This window comes from Balearica regulorum, chromosome 4 (genome assembly GCF_011004875.1).
Source record: "Balearica regulorum gibbericeps isolate bBalReg1 chromosome 4, bBalReg1.pri, whole genome shotgun sequence".
In the NCBI taxonomy this organism is placed as follows: Eukaryota; Metazoa; Chordata; class Aves; order Gruiformes; family Gruidae; genus Balearica; species Balearica regulorum.
The window spans coordinates 36683626-36701197 of record NC_046187.1 but is presented as its reverse complement, the minus strand read 5'-3'; the positions used below and the strand labels follow the sequence as shown (position 1 = coordinate 36701197).

Here is a 17572-nt window from a genome sequence, read left to right as displayed (position 1 = left end):
GAAGCCAAGCTTTTTGATCACAGCTCTTTTTTTTCCTCCTGTTTTGGCAGAAGTCACATCAGGAACATCCTGTACCAGCCGAGAGAGTCAGCATGGGCTATTACTCAAAAATTTTAGTAACTGCTCACTAGTCAGACTTCATCATAGTATAATGTAATTACAGCAGCAGCGCTGTTACAGTCCCTTTCATCTCAACAGGATGCTCTGCTCCTTCAAAATCAGTTTAATTTGCTTTTCAGAATGTGGCTTCAGACACAGCCTATACATTCAATAAAAATAAGCATATTCCAAATATATAAGGCCTTGCAGTTCATACTCAGCCAAAACTTGATCCTTCTTCATACTGGCATTCTTACGTAACATGCACAGAAGTTAGACTGAATTGAGAGTATTTAACAAAAGGATTTGTCCTTTTAAAGAAAAGAGGCTTAAGCTCTATTTAGCTTAAATTACTGCCAAACAGCTGTTGTAAGAAGAAAGGTGTTGCACTCACCACCTTGGAATAATCCCATTCTCTAAACTGGTTGTCTGACTTCGGAGCCAGCGACGTTGGTAGCTGCTAGAAGATGATGATGAAGAGCTTGGAGATGGAAAAGGAGTGACCAGAAGACTGCTCAGAGATGCTATCAAGAAAGCAAGAAACCCCACATATACTGAATTACAAAAAGTGCTGGTTGAATATTTTTCTTCATAGTCTGAGAAGAAATTCCCACAAATATTGCTCTTACTTGCTGATCTTTTTCACGTAACTCACTTGCAACAGGAAAGACAATGATTTTTAATAAGTCCCGCTGCCTAAGGACATTCTTTTCTTATAAAGTCAGAGATCTTCCCTACTAGAACATACTAAAAGTCATCTTATTCTCATTAAAAGCGTTCTGCTCTAAGAGGTGTTGCCCTCCCACTACAATAGACAGATCTCCTGGTCTGCTTTTCCTATTCAGTGCAAAAATATCTTCTCTCCCCTTGCTTTAGTAGAGGCTCCAACCAGTTCCTTCTCCAAATTATAAATTGGTTCAGAACTCAGAAAATGATGGCTGTAAACAATATCATTACAAATATTCCTGCATTCGGGCAAAAGCAGAAGGAAAACCGTTTAGCAGATCCAAAAAATTTTTGATTTACAGGTCACAAGGTGCCTATATTTCATGTGAACCACTGCACCAAAGAGTTGTAACATAATTACAAAAGTAGGCAAACAAGACACAGAGAGCAGATACCTGATCGAGCAATACCGCTGTCTCTGTCCTCATTTTGTCCTCTGCTAGGCATATCAACAGGCGTGCTGTGTGCTAAAACAAACAGATCAGATCAATAGAAAATATTACATAACTCACCATACTATTTGTCAGCATTTAAAAAAAAAAGTTTAAGTTTAAAGGTCACAAAACAGCAAAGTTACATTCTGTACTGTTACTCCAAATAAGCAGTATGGTATGAGCAGAGGTGGCAGCAAATAGTATTCCCATACTATCATGTTACTAGAGGAAGTTGGTTATTTGCCCCAATCTAAAAACATCTAAGAAGCTTAAGAATATGAATACAGTCTACATGATCAGAAATCAGACATGCTTTGAAAGCGAGGGCTGATGGTACCCCCATCTGTCACTTGACTTTGTGTGTGCAAGACTGTCATTTTACAGGTTAACATCATAGTGAAATAGTCAAATACGAAGTCCATTAAGCTTCTGATTCACTCCCCAAGCAGAGATTTACTACCCACAAAGCCTCACAGTAAGAAACATTCAGTCTAAGTTGTTTTACATTGAAGCATTAGTAGTGCAGTCACTCAAATTGTAGAGCATGCAAGATTTGCAAAGGCTGTGAAGAAACTGCATTGGTATTCCAGTTCACATTTTTGCAATTAACAGAACTAATTAGGCCTGAGATCTACCCACCTGCATGGGTCATCAGTATGCCTGTAAAAGGAGACTTTATATAGCTTAAAGTTTTGAAAATTAAAGAAATTGATATTGTTAAAGAAAAAACACCTTAAAACCTCCCAGACTTGTCTCAAGAATTAATTTTGAATGTCTGTCAAATTAAAAAAGTAGCAAGAGGCAAGAGAAGAAAAAGCTGTACACCAGCAAGACACCTGCACACCAGCAAGAAACCAGCTGCAAGCCAGGAAACATAAGTTCTCTAAGAAACATAAGGGCTCATTTATTATTAAAAACACTGCATAAAAATACCTTTAAAATTAAACACAGGGAATAGAAAAGAAATATGAACAAAAAGCAATTCGTTTAGCTATTTTTTTTGGAAGAAAGATTTTTTAACTATAAGCCAGATACATCTGTTGTCACTATTTTAGCCCTTTGTTTCTAGAGAGTAATTATGTATGTCCTGCCAGAACTCAGAAGGAGCTGGATTTGTGTGTGCATATGGATGGGTCACACTGTGGCTGGCATTCCACACAAACCTGCAAAGAAAGAAGCACTGCGGATGAGCCGGAGGGGACCTCCTTCAGACACACCCTGCAGCAATTTGCTGCTACACAGCTGTAACACACCTAGGAAACAAAAGCAATGTAGAGAAAATGCAATGCAAAAAAGTTAAAAAAAAAAAACAAACAGAAAGAAGGGGATGCATAGGGAAAAAAAATAAAAACAAACAAACTGAACCAACAGATGGCCTCATGTTGTCAGAAAGACATAGAACCTGGAAATATTTACCTAAATTACTTCCACTGCGACAGGTTCCCAAACCATTCTGATTTGAGCTCAGCTTTCCCAGGCTGGGATCTTGGTTGATGTATTCAAAGCTATCTTGTAAACTAAAAAGTGGAAAAAGTCAGTGTTCCTTAAGAAGGTGATCAATAGGCATTAATATTAGCTTGAGAATTAGGCTCATTTTATGGGAAAAAAAAGGCTGAAGATTAACTTACAATCAAACTAAAGGACCAATAGTAGGTTTTCTGAAACTGTAAGGAAATAGGCATTTATTTTCTATATAGGCTCCCTCTTTGAATTATGTAAGTTTCTGTATGTCACATTTGGGATTCAGTTTATTTGCATTTGATCATTTTTAAGACAAGGAAAAAAGGAACAGATGAGAAATAGTATATCTTCTGTCATTGCTGAAGGAAACAGAAGTGGAGTACAGGAACACAAAGGTTTCTCAAAACATACCCCTTCTTCACCCTTCTGGTAGCAGGAAGAGATCGAGGCTTTGATTGTCCAAAGCACCTGACCTCTGAAGCTTATTGCATGCACTGGACAAATTAAGAAGAGATTCTAGTTTTTAAACTTGGGTGGCCTGGCTGACATCTATCAAGAGAATCCTTCTCCATAGTCACCATTTCTGATTTTCTACTAGACTTTTCCACTTTGGCTAAGTCACATTTAGAAGCAGTGACAGAAGGACTACAAAAGGAGAAGGAAGGACAGACAATTGCATTGGATGGGAAACAAAAAAATAAAAGTAACACTCTTACTTATTGTTGCTTCCACTGAAGCTTCCTACCCTGGCTGAGAAGACTTTACTTATCATCAGCTGTGGGGGAGAGCTGAAAGGATAAACAGTCATTTCAGTGAGTCATCAATTCCAAGTGCCTAACAAGAGAGCGCATCACAGAAAAAGGACACTCACCGTATATAGTGAATTTTCAAGGTGGAGCCTTTGTAACTCATTGCCACTGAGCCAAACATCATTTCTCCCAGCATGTTGACATCAGAGGCTGGTCTGGTGTACTACACAGACAAGAAGACGGGAAGAACAAAGTCAATAATAACTTGGCATACCATTTCAATTTAATATAGTGCCATAGTGCTACATTTTTAATGGAGAATACAAGTTCTGCTTTTCCATGCAGGCTAAGATCCTGTGTGGTTCTAACACACTGAGTGTAAATACAAGCAAGTACAGCTCAAAGATGTACTCTGTTTTGCTCACTAGATGGGCATTGTTACCCTTGTTCCAGGGGGACCTTCAAAGGCAAGAAAGAGGAAAAAAAATTCTACTGCATTTCCAAGAAATAGCTGTCCAGCAACATTCCCATATAGAGTGTATGATGAAATCTGTAGGTGTTCACAGGACTTGATTCTGTGGTGTGGATCCCCAAGCATTAAACTGTCTTCCTTATTCAAATGAGTAAGTTTTCCTTCCCTGACCTTACAGAAAGCTTCTTGGAAACATTTTTGATTGGAAAATAATTTGTGAAGACTGTGTTTCTAAATACAACCAGACCGATTTCTTATTTTGTTTCAAAGACTGATTACAGAATCATAGAACGGTTTGGGTTGGAAGGGACCTCAAAGATCATCTAGTTCCAACACCCCTGCTGCAGGCAGGGACACCCTCCACTAGACCACCTTGCCCAAAGCCCCATCCAACCCGGCCTTGAACACTTCCAGGGAGGGGGCCTCCACAACCTCTCTGGGCAACCTGTCCCAGTACCTCACCACCCTCACAGTAAAGAATTTCTTTCTAACATCTAATATAAATCGATCCTGCTTCAGCTTAAACCCATTACCCCCTGTCCTGTCACTACACTCCCTGATAAACAGTCCCTCACCAGCTTTCCTGTAGGGCCCTTCAGGTACTGGAAGGCTGCAATTAGATCTCCCTGGAGCCTTCTCTTCTCCAGGCTCAACAACCCCAACTCTCTCAGCCTGTCCTCATAGGAGAGGTGCTCCAGCCCTCTGATCAGCTTCGTGGCCCTCCTCTGGACTCGCTCCAACAGCTCCATGTCTCTCCTGTACTGGGGCCCCCAGAGCTGGACGCAGTACTCCAGGTGGGGTCTCACAAGAGAGGAGTAGAGGGGCAGGATCACCTCCCTCGACCTGCTGGTCACACCTCTTTTGATGCAGCCCAGGACACGGTTGGCTTTCTGGGCTGCAAGCACACACTGCCAGCTCATGTTGAGCTTCTCATCCATCAATACCCTCAAATCCTTCTCCTCGGGGCTGCTTTCAATCCATTCCCTGTCCAGTCTCTAGTCGTGCTTGGGATTGCGCCAACTCACATGCAGGACCTTGCACTTGGCCTTGTTGAACTTCATGTGGTTCGCATGGGCCCACCTCTCCAGCCTGTCAAGGTCCCTCCGGATGGCATCCCTTCCCTCCAGCGTGTCGACCACACCACGCAGCTTGGTGTCGTCGGCAAACTTGCTGAGGGTGCACTCGATCCCGCTGTCCATGTTGCCGACAAAGATGTTGAATAGTGCCGGTCCCAGTACCGACCCCTGAGGAACACCGTTTGTCACCGTTCTCCACTTGGTCATTGAGCCGTTGACCACAACTCTCTCAGTGCGACTATCCAGCCAATTCCTTATCCACTGCGTGGCCCATCCATCAAATCCATGTCTCTCCAATTTAGAGAAAAGGATGTCGTGCAGGACAGTGTCAAATGCCTTGCACAAGTCCAGGTAGATGATATCAGCTGCCCTTCCCTTATCCACCAACACTGTAACCCCACTGTAGAAGGCCACCAAGTTTGCCAGGCGTGATTTGCCTCTAGTGAAGCCATGCTGGCTGTCACCAATCACCTCCTAAATTGGCTGTCACCAATCACCTAAATTTTTTTCCATGTGCCTCAGCATAGTCTCCAGGAGGGTCTGCTCCATAATCTTGCCAGGCATGGAGGTGAGACTGACCAGCCTGTAGTTCCCTGGGTCTTCCTTTTTACCCTTCTTAAAAATGGGGGTTATGTTCCCCCTCTTCCAGTCGGCGGGAACTTTGCCAGACTGCCAGGACTGATCACCGATAACAAATTTGGAGAGAAGTTTGTTAATACTGAAGGAAATCATTTACCTTCTAGTTAAGTATCTTTTTTCTACCTTAATTTATACATGCTTCAATTACATTTTTCTAGATGAAATGTTTATGCTTTTACTGAGAAACAGACAGAATACCTAAAAAATAGTTCTCTCAAAAATTTCACATTATAGTAAGACAGACTGAAGGGGCATCTTAATATACCATGTTCAACAGCTGCTTCAGAATTGACCTGAAGCATAATAGACATTTTTTCAAAACAAGGAGAGAGAATGGTATAGTGCTTTTTATGGCTTTCACAAATAATAATAATGCTATTTAATATCTTTTGTAACTCTTTCAAAGACAAGACCAAGACAGACCAAAAAGTTAAGATGTACCCACATGTTCTTAATCTATAACGCTTTAAAGATAGGGTAGGTATCTCGAGGTTCAAATTAACTTGAATATATTAAAAGTATAACTAGTCATTCAATGCATGTAAGTTAAGGCTTTTATATACAAACTTCTTCAGTAAAAATGATAAATACAAGCAAGAAAAGTAATAATATTACCTGATATTTCGGTATCTGTTCTTTGATATTTTGCATACAGCTTATTGAGGAACTATGGGAAGAAACATTGTTGTTCCCATTGCTTGCTTGGCAGTTCTTGGCAGAAGCCTTTACAGAAGCATCCTCTGCCATTTTCTGTGTCAAAAATAGAGCAATATAATGAAAACAATTATAGCAAACATGAGATCTCCCATCTGTAAACATATCATGGCAAGAGTTCTCTTAAACTACAAGTAAGCAACAGAAATAAAAGATACGATAATTTGGTTCAAAAAAATATGTATCAGTTTGAAAAGTTTTTTTAAAGGCCAGCATCAGAGAAAGTATAGAACTACTCTCACATCTATATTGTCATACAAGTTTTCAAAGTATCATACATAGTCAGAGTAATTAGTCAAAATTCCACTGGAAGATCATTCCCAATTGTTATGAATAGCTCTGTGTAACGTTTGCTAAAGTTTATGTAAACAAAATCTCAGCTTATGGGTTGCTTACAAACTAATTTCAGTAATCGTTGGCACAATTAATCACCCAAATTGCATATAACTTTTGCTCACCAACTGATTAACAAATTTGTTAAACAGAAGAACAGCCAGCAAAAACAAGGGGTGAATAACAAGATCATTTGGTAGATTTTATAACCTGGTAATTCTATTTGTCAAACCTGTAAAGGACTTGTGTGGAAAAAAAGGCAGAGAAATGCTTAAATCCAGAGGACTTTGAATTAAAAGTTTACTCATAGTTGCTATGTTTTAAGATCTTAGAACTGATCAGAAAGGTGTAAAGGAAGTTTTGGAAAGATACCACTATTCATATATGTTTCATAAGACAAGCTGTATTTAATTCATTGGGATTTGCTTAATACGGTTTTCTTGAACAAAACCCAATGAGTTTCTTGTTTTCTTTAACAGCTGCTGGTTTTTTTCCAATCTGAATGTTCATTAGATGTCAGTTAAAAGGGTCACATTATTTTGAACATACTTCTCACATACACTTGAAATGATTTATATGAAGGGAGCAAAACTGTAACCTTGCAGCAATCAAAACTGCTTCGAAAGTCTTAGAAAGCTTATCTCACACTCTTAAACTTTTTGTATATTTAACAAATTTAAAATCCCTTAATGAACATATATTTAATATGTATTAATGTAAACATTAATTCATTTGGTGCACATTAGAATAAAGTGTATTTCTGTAAGTCTCATTTTGTACCAACATGGTTCACCTCATTGGGAATGTGCACTGGCAGAGATCACCTAAATTTTTTTTTAAATGTCAACAAGGTACATGTAGATAGTTTACAGAAAAAACAAGCAAGCAGGCAAAAAGAAGTAACAGCCACTTAGACGCTAGTAAAAAGTAGACCTAGCCAAGTTTACATCACATATTTTAGGCTCAGCAAGATAAGAAAGGAATGGTAACAGGAAATTAAATGGAAATAAAAGTAGAATCCAATAATTGATTTTTATGACGAACACTTTGAATACCACAGTGCAATAACTGTAGTAAGTTGTAGAGTACTGGAGTCATGATGACAAGATGATGAAATGGGCAAAAGGAAAGATGCAGAAGAAAAAGAGGAAGAGAAGCCAAGAAAAGTGGAGTGGATGATCTGTCATTTTTTTAGAAGTTGAGTTTAAACTACAGTGATAGTGCAGCTTCTTTATAAATTTAAAAATAAGCCTATTATCATATTAGAAAAAACAAAATCCTGGACTTTTACATGTTATCCTAAATTTGCACTCCTGTTGTGCACTTTTTCCTGTCATAGTATTTCTGTGCTATTGCTTATCTAATCCTAGTGTGACTGTCATTAGGGGTTTAGAAATGCACCAGTGTCAGTAGTCACATGTTTAATGAGCTATTGACAAAAAATGCCTAATAAAAGTGGTCTGATACATGCCATCTGCAGAAAGAACTGGAGATTAGATTAAGAACACTGAAAAGAAATACAGTATATTAAACAAACATTTGGTTAAATGGGATACAGACCTGCTAGTTCCCCCAGTAAGTTTATTGCATACTTTAAAGACAAACAATGTATTTGACTATTCAGTGCAAATAAGCTTTTCTGTATTTCAGGAAAATGGACAAACACACAGTATACACACACACATATATACACTTTCTTGACTTTAGTTTAAACAGGACTGAGCTTGAGAGCAATTTTGCATTAACTTTAAATGAATCATGTTTTAGGCTTGCTGTCTGGTAACGTACCAAACAAACGACCAAACATTCAAGATCACTTTTAACATCTATGTTTGCGCGCCATTCAAAGGGCTTTGGCTGTTTTAGAAGGGTATCTAGATTAGTGCCTGGCTAGAAAACAGATTACACCCTGTATCATGTTATGAGAGAGGTTATAATCTGTTTTATGTCAGTGTTACATAGAGCTTCTGATAGGGTATTTTGTTAATTTTTAAAGTATTCAAGCAAGTAGAATAGTTTGAGTATTTAAATGAAGCCAGAAATATATTTCTTCCGGACATGCTCTGTGTTTTAAAACCAACTTTAAGATACAAAGTAACAATCTTGACGGGGGGGGGGGGGGGGGGGGGGGGGCGGCGAGGGCAAGCAAGATTAACAGACCCGTCTGACCCATTTACCCTCTTAAGTAGATGATCAGCCATCAGCTGATGATGCTCAGTCTTACTGATTTGGCATAATGGCATATTTGCAGTGTGACTGAAAGAGATTGCTGGGTTTTAAGCATCTTCATACATAATTTCTACAAGTCGCAACTATTGTATATAGCTAGTGATTCCACAATAAGCTATGTTAGTCTGACAGGCTGAAGCTGCTGGTTGTAACAAAGGCTTCAAAACAAACAAAAAATGGAAATAATTAAGTGTAGAAGAGAAACAGAGCTAGTACAAAAACCCCCAAAACTACCACAAAACAGAAAACACTATTGTTTTACTTGTCTTAAAATCACTAGGTTTGCTGGAAGCATTACTCCACAATTTGCATGCCTGGAGAGCAGCACAAATAGTTTTCATCTTGACAGCATCTACTCTTGCTTCTATGTGTGTTACCAAAACTTACATGACCATATATTGCCATGCGTCAGCCTTACACACTACAGCATGGTTAGCCAAAGTGGAATTGTTTTAATTCACATGAAGCCAACTTTACACGTTTAGAGACTGCTAGACATCACTGGAACAATGGGATTGCACAACCAGGGCTAACAAAAAAAAGCAGTCCCAGTCGACATTAAAAAGGCTAAGGAAATACTCAGTTTAAAGGGGTATAGATTGCTTTGCTTGAAAGCAAATCGGGTCTAAGTTGTTAAGTTTCAATACTGTATTTGTATTATAAATATAACAAATACCAGATATGTGTTCACGGGCTTCTTGGAATCTAGCACACTTGTTGCAGCTATCACAGAATTGAGATCAAGTAAAAGATCACAAGTAAGATTAAGAAGTTGACACTGTCATATTAAAATTCCTGCTTTTGAGAACGGAAACCAAAGAGCAGTAGGACAAAAGCAGAATTAGCATTTCATACCTGAACCACAGCTTCATCAATTTTGCGGACTGCTTTGGAATCAAATAAGACCTGTCTGCCTCTCCTCTCACAGTCTTGATAAACTATCAGGCGGATTTCATTCAAGTCAAACTCTGAAGAGGACCAGCTGCAGATTATAAACACAAGATGTTAAAATAGCATGCTTACTTTGCAGGCTTAAGTGAAGAAACAGGTATTTGGCAAATACATCTTTTACTCAGCATTTAGAAGAATCAGGCTGTAATCACAGAACTCCAAAGGGGCATCTAAGCCCAATGTCACTGATACACAGGCAGACACAGCCAAACCAATTTTCATCCAACCTTTCTTCAAAATTTTCCTGAAAGGGAACACAAAACTGTCTCAGCAATCTGCTCCAGGGCTACTCTTAAATTTACTCCCTTCTCTGCACACAGTTTGGATCTTCCTTATTGCAAGGTAGGTATACTGTTCTGTGCAATTCTCTCAGCAGCGATAAAGAACAACGGATTACCATCCTCTTTACTTTGACGAGCACAAGGTTTACACCCTCCCTCATCCTTCTCTCCTCCAAACGACAAACCAAATTCCTTTTGGCCAATTCCTGTCAATATAAGTTATGATTTTTCCCAAGTTTAATTCTTGTAACTGAAAGACAAGGTTTATGTTGTTCCATTATTTTTCTCCTTTCTTTTCTGAGGTGTTTCAGTGTTTACAGAGCAATCAGATTACCGTGACTTGATCTCCTACTATGATGAAACTCAATTAGTAGATGAAACCAAGATACCATTGAGATTCAACCTGAAGCAAAACAACCCTCTCAAGCCAGAATCTGCCCATTCCTCAGAGATATGCCACGGCACACGACTTGCCTCCTTCTGCTACTGCAGGAGGCTGAGGAGCACAACTGGTCATGGCTGCGATAGCAAGAGACTTTATTTCCTAATTCCAAAGGGAGTCGGGTCTGCACATCAGAGCATGGAGGTTTGCTTGGCCTCAGGTTCAGCTACAGAAAATGTTATGTAGCTGACAGGCCGAAATTAATGGAAAAAACCTTCTATTGCATAAAGCAGTGCCACACAGCACTGGTGCTCAGTCATATTGCCTCATGCTTGACGTGGATGGACCACATCTAGGGGGTAAGAGTACAACTGTTATTAATAGTTGTTGGTTTAACAAATTGCCTAACAGACTTCAGTCAAGGTCACACTGATCTCCCACCCAAAAGGATGTTTCCCAAAGGAATTTTCCCAAACTATGCCCAGAGAAGGAAGGTAGAGAAATGAGAAAAGAACACAAAAACTCTATATAGCTGAAAGACAAGAACTTCTGAAGCTGTGTCTTTTATTCCATGCTCTGTCACTAGTCATAAATCAATACTGAAGTAAACACCATCAACTCTTGCTAGAGTCAGTAATATAACCATGGGCAACTCAGAGACTTGCAAATCTAAAAAATCATTATAAGTAAAGCCAGCTTAATTTCTTCTTTGTGCCTCATCCTGCATTTCAGAGATCAACTCCCCTTTCTACATAGCTGGAAAGAAAAATACACCTAAATAGACACCTTTTTCAAAGCTTGAAAGACCTCATCAATCTGGAAGGTTTTATTCTATTTTTAAATACCTTGAAACAGAGTAAGCCAGACACCTATCTCCATTGTAAGGTAGTCTGATACAAGAATACTCTCTACATAATATACAAGGGTCCAGTACACATCAAAGCCAGATCATAGAACAAGGCTAAAGGCTGTTTTGCCACCAACAGTGAGGAAACTCATTGGTGCGTTTGTAACATGTTGCCTCCAAAATGCTAGGAGTGCCAGGCAGATTTCTTTTCAAGTCTTCATTTTCAAAGGGAGTCATAGCATTAAGTTAACCTGCATGAGATCAAACCAGATACCATTGTTGATAATTGCCCAACAAAGATCCTACACACCTCACATATACAGAGAGCTGCAACTACACCATCTGTTTTAAAAGTCTGTTACTAGTTTCTCAGCCTACTGCCTGTGCAATGCTATTACAAAATCCAGTTATACAGAATGCAAGAGAAGTCAGAGCCATCAATGGGCTTCATTCTAGTCTGCTGCATGAATCTGATACTCTTCAGTACTGGATACTCTGATACCTCTTCAGTTATACAGCTAGCTAGTACACACTTTCTGCAACGGACAGTACCTGAAGTCTTCCCTCCTTTTAACAACAAAGGTATATCTCTATGGCCTTCATTTAAATTGTATGCAAGAGCAAAGCCTTATTTATCTCCAGGACGCACACAGCAGGATCTGTAGTTCAGACCACAGGATTGCAAGTCTAAACTGAGAAAGATGCATTTCAGGCACAGATTGAGCCAATCCAGCTTTGCATCTGTCCACCAACGCTAAAAACATGCTCACTGAATTTAGGTTCCCTTATGAACGGGTGAATTTCCACATTCTGCACTAAAGCAAACTTCATGTTGTTTGTGCGGTGCCAGCTTCTGTGTAAGATGTGAACTGGGTTTTATAACAAATGCTGAAGTAGAAGCCAATTTACTAGCTTGATGACGTGCCTTTTCCACGCAATACATTAGAATTAAAGATTGTTGCCATCTTTCAGAGCTTCAGATTCTAGTACCAGACAGCAACAAACTAAGAAATTACATAAAATCTATCATACAGAGCTTTACAGAGACCAAATAGACCAAATCTAGGGAAGTAACTTCAGATAATGCTCCTTACAGTACTAACCAAATATCAAACTTACATTTTAATGAAGTCTTTGCTTCCAGGCTTTGAATTACCCAGAACACAGATGCAGTCCCTGCAGCAGTCCTAACCATTACAGAAGAGATCCATCCTACTAAAGCTTCATTTGACAAGATCAAGCGTATTTATAGGCAAGTTATACAAGCATATAAACCCAGTCTCATTACTTCGACATGGAATCTAGCACCAGGCCCAAGACTAGTCAGATGACCAGGATGTTTTTCCTTGTCACAAAAGCTGATGAGCACACTGCTTACAGTACCTCCACCCTTTATGGTTTAAGCCAGCTTATAAAACATACAGCCCCCAAAACAGGGACAGCAGAAGCATTCAATCATCTCCTAAAAGCAGAGTGTTGAAGAATACAGACAGTACAGAGACTCATTGGTCAGCTCTGTTTTCATACGCATAAAACCCAAGACTCCAAACCGTTACTTTTCTGTATCAGCTTCTTGTTTATTTAGCAATGCTGAAAGGCATGCGGGTTTTGTTTCTTCTTCACATACAGTTTCTGAAAAACAGGTAAGATTATCTTGTACAAAATATCAGTTCATGAAAAACCCTACGACATTACTGCATTGTATAGTTTAACACTCCTTTAGATGTTAGAAAGAAATAGCTTAAAAAAGATCTTTCACTCTTCCATCAGTTGTTTCTAAAAAGTAAGATCAAAATACAGGAAATAGGCAACAGAAATATTTTAGCCTGTTTTTCCTAAGGAAAAAAGGCTCCTATGCTCACAGGCAATCATTCACCTTGCCAATTATTTGTTAATTCACTAATCAATTTCAACCACCAAGTTTGACCAAGGGATATATATTTCTATCCACCAAAAAAAAAAAATCATGAAGGAGATAACAGACTCTTTCCTCTCCCCCTCCAAGGCCAAATATGAACTACTGTTAACCTTAAGGCAACAAAGAAATCCTTGTGATGCATTTGTGGGAAATAAGTAGAGGATGGGGAAACAAGATTCTGAAAGTGTTATGTGAAAAGCTTGAACCAAAATTTACACATTATTAGCTTGAATTTTCTATTTTTCATTGACTATTCTGTAACAAAATTATTAACTCTTCCACTTTTGGACTAGAAAGCAAACCCTCACCACACTTACAGACAGCCCCTTATTTTCCAGCTGCACTCCATTATGAGATTCCAGTAGTCTACTCCGTGCCCAATTACAACAAATATTGACGTTTATTCTTACCAGAAGTGCCCTTTTAGCTCTTTACCACCACTCCTGACACTCTCCTACTTCATGTCTCAAGACTCAGCTGTTTTCCTTATAGTCATATGGTAAAACCTAAACTGGCACACTGTTGATTGTTTCCTTTTTCTGTTTCTGACTAAAAGAGTTTACCCAACCATATGCAAGTACTGAAGGAAGTTATGTGAGTTATATAATATAGGTAGTTTTGCATATGTACCTACTGCTGGAAGTGTTACTTCTGATAACAAAACTATGTAATCCCCAGGGTAAGCTTCATATTTCTTATGTTTAGCAAGAATAAATGTGCTACAATCACTACTTTTGGATAACAAATCTTGCTTCTTTCAGTCAGTTTAAAAAAAGCCTTCAAAATAAGTTTCACTAAACACTAACTGAAACATCATTTGCTTTAGCCCTGTTTATATAAAATTTTTCTCATTCTGCTTATACAAGACAGACCTTACCTGTTCAATTCCTGTTTAAGAACTACTTAATAAATAGAATGATTAAAAAAAAATCTGTGCTGAAGGAATACATAAGAGACTTATACAACAAATGTTACAAATAAAATGAATAAAATTACAGTAGAGGTATTTTTCAGCCACCTGAGTGTCAACGTACTGCAAAATGACAAAACATGCTTCTAATAACATTACATCCTAGAAAGGTAAGGAACTGAAGAGACTGACAGCTAACTGAAATGTTTCACTTTGACTTAAAAGCAATGCGTTACGCCAGGTCATGTGTACTCTTAACAATTAGCTGAATTAAATTAATATGAGCCCATGCAGATGTTTGTATTTTGGGTTAAATGTGGCTACTTTGACCGAACATAATATTTTTGTCGTCAAATAAGAAAACAAGAGCCCCAAATATCCTTTCTCCCCTTTTTGTAACTACATGACCATTCCTATTACTCATGTCTGCTCTGCTAATTGCTGGACCCTTCCGTAAACTAACCAAATTCTCTGCAGCAGCAGAAGTCTGTCCCAGGGCACAAAAGCAGATCAGAAATGTAGCTGGAAAAAGGAAGTAAGGAAGGTGGCAATGGAAACTCCACCTCTTGGTGGCAGCATGAGTTATACTAACATCCATGGAGTTATACACCTTTAGGAAAGGGCACAAAGAAACGTTCCCTATACATTCCAAATAAGTATTGAGGCTGGTTATAATGTTAATTAAGTTTTCTTGTTCCCAAGTCAGTTTTCTGCCTGGTTGGTGAGCTGAACTGATGGCCTAAGGGGAGCCAGTTCCAAAAGGAATGGAAAGGCCAAGGCCAGCACAAGGGGAAAAAAGTACAAGAGCGTGATACCAGAAACAAAGGAACAAGAGGCGATGTGATTACTCTCTTTAGCATCAGCAGTCTGTTCGAACAGTTCAGCTTATCTAGCCTCACCTTCCAGAGTAGATCTTTCCTGCATGTGTAAGATGCTAGAACATCATCTTCAAGTCAAAATAAAGTCAAACTGTCTACGTTCATACAACAGAAAACCCAGGTCTACTAAAGATATTCGAACACTGGATAATTTTTTTTTTTTTTTGAAAGAAAGCTGCAAGTTTGGAACAGCTTACAGATATCCCAGCAAGTTTTCTCCCCAGATTCCATATTAAGCTGAAGTTTGCTTTATCATCTCTTAAATTGGCATATAAGCTACTTTCCTTTAGCTTATTCAACATTAATTCCATTACAGATAGGAGACATGGAGGCAAGGAGATCTCTTTTACTTAGGGGAAAGCAGACTCATTTGTTTCTGGAAAAAAGTCACAAGAAGTTTGCCCCATTCTGCCCTGAATCAGTATTTTCAGTTAATATAGCTCTCCAAACTCTGATCTTTACAAAGAAAGCTTTTGGTTCACCTTCATAATAATCAGCACGCATGCAATAAGTGAAGAGTGACCCATTAATTTATATTCAAAAACTACTGCAGCTGACCTTGAAAAGTTTTTGCAAGTGACTAATCACTCACTACTTCAGTGCAACATCTATAGGCTAGAAAAATAAAAAGGCTGAAACATATCTATATACCTACACATCTATCTATATTTTTCTGCTTCTTAGATCAGCAATCCTGAATGTAGAATAAATATTCTAACACCCTTGGGTGTTATAATTTGGAAAAAGCTGCCCTGAACCGTATTTTCAACAGTTACATAGCAGTAGAGACTCAGGCATTGGAGTCATGCTGGTACACATCTAAAAAAGAAGTCAAAGAAACACTATTCATACTCTAGATTACTTTGATGTAATGCTTGATCTAGAGGCCATTTACAAGTAAAGCAGAGGGTTCCCCTCTCCATTCTTCTCCACTTCACAGCAGTCTCTCCTGTCTGCTCTGCACACTGTTACTACTTGACCCACTAACATAGGAGGTGGCAAAAAAAAAAAAAAAAAAAAAAAGGGGAAACTAATTAGAAAACTAAAAAGAGAAGGTAAGACTACTTAACCTTAACTGAAAAGAAAGGCAATTATCCTTCATGCCTCAGTTTGCATATACATAAATCTTACACATCAGAGTCAAGAATGCAGATTCAGTTTCAAACAACAGGGAAGACTTTCTGGAGTACCAGTCACCATCAGGCACATGAGCATAAATCTAACATCAACTAAAGATGTCCATTCTCTGTCAAAAATCACATATATCAAAAAAGTTACATGCATACCTGTTTTGCAGCAGTCTAGTCACATTGCGCACACAGCTGACACTTTGGTCTCTCAAAGATGTTCTAATCCTTTCATCCAACTTGGTACAAGAAAGATTATTTCCAAGCGGTACATCGTTGTTGTTTCTTGCTCTTTCTATTTGTCTCCCTGTGCCGTTTGTAGCTTTTGGTGTACCCCCACACATTTTCTTTTGCTACAAATCCTCTTGTAAAGCTCCCTCAAAGAGACTAAATGCCTGCTGAAGAGATACAGCCTCAAGCTGATTTCTTTACTATAGGATCAACCATTAACGATGGTAATTTACCATCGGCTTTCTTCCCTATACAGGAACACAGTCTGCTGAATTTCCTGTTAGGGGCAAAAAAGGTAAAGAGATCTTCATATATTCTATAAGCCATTAATGCAGAAAGACAGCTGTAGCTAATGTACTGCTGCAATTATTCCAGAGGAGCAGACATGACTTTCAAGTTTCAGAAGCCATTGTAGATTTGCTCTTGCTGCTGTCAGAGTTTTTCCTACCAAGCCTGGTGCAAAGCCGTAGCAGATACAACAGCTAATATTGACTTTAACTATGTTTGTTTCCTGGTATGTGATTAGGTAGCTGGCAATTATGTAGTCACAAGACTGAACCATATGGCCTCTTAAAAAAAAAAAAAAAAAAAAGCACAGTTGCTTTTGCAGTGACTCGCCCTTAGTTGCAAGGTTGTTCTAACACTGGCTACAACACCCTGTTAATGGCTCTCATGTGAGCAAGTGTCATCTGACAGCCCCTAGCAACCTCACAGAGCTTAGGAGCAAATAAGAATCTGTCATCATTGCCATATGTTTATCAGTTAAAAAAAGTGACCAACACCAAGAAACATACTAGATATTGTGCACTGTAATGCTTTTACTTTTAAGGACAAATAGTATTTACACTTTGCCAAGAATCTGAAACTTCTATTTTGAAAAACTTTTTTTTAAAAAAGTAGAAGGGAAAAAAACCAAAAAAGTTTGTCACAGACATCAGGTTGGTTGATGAAAATGTATAGTCAAGTGCCTATTAAAACAATTTAATGACAGTACTGATGAAAAAAAAAATCTAATAAAATACTTCTGACCAAGAAAATTTAAGTTTTTAAACAAAATGAATGAACCTGATATTTTGTTCAGGCTCAGGCAATTCCACTGCAGAACAAAGTACTCT

General features: G+C 38.5%; 1 protein-coding gene across 7 annotated transcripts in view; it reads right to left on the bottom strand.

Moving 5' to 3' along the window:
* FNIP2 (folliculin interacting protein 2) overlaps positions 1–17572 on the bottom strand; it is a 52286-nt gene that overhangs the window by 19707 nt on the left and 15007 nt on the right. For 2 of the 7 annotated variants that reach the window (XM_075751786.1, XM_075751785.1), the window contains exons 1-9: positions 16386–16947; positions 9788–9914; positions 6272–6406; positions 3592–3692; positions 3437–3508; positions 2676–2776; positions 2423–2512; positions 1221–1292; positions 494–623 (exon numbers count right to left, since the gene is read on the bottom strand). In XM_075751786.1, the coding sequence (XP_075607901.1) occupies positions 494–623; positions 1221–1292; positions 2423–2512; positions 2676–2776; positions 3437–3508; positions 3592–3692; positions 6272–6406; positions 9788–9914; positions 16386–16570 (1013 nt within the window). In that variant the 5' untranslated portion in view covers positions 16571–16947. Of the gene's footprint in view, positions 1–493; positions 624–1220; positions 1293–2422; positions 2513–2675; positions 2777–3436; positions 3509–3591; positions 3693–6271; positions 6407–9787; positions 9915–16385; positions 16948–17572 lie in introns of those variants that run through there. The other 5 variants (XM_075751787.1, XM_075751789.1, XM_075751791.1 and 2 more) reach the window with 3 other exon arrangements.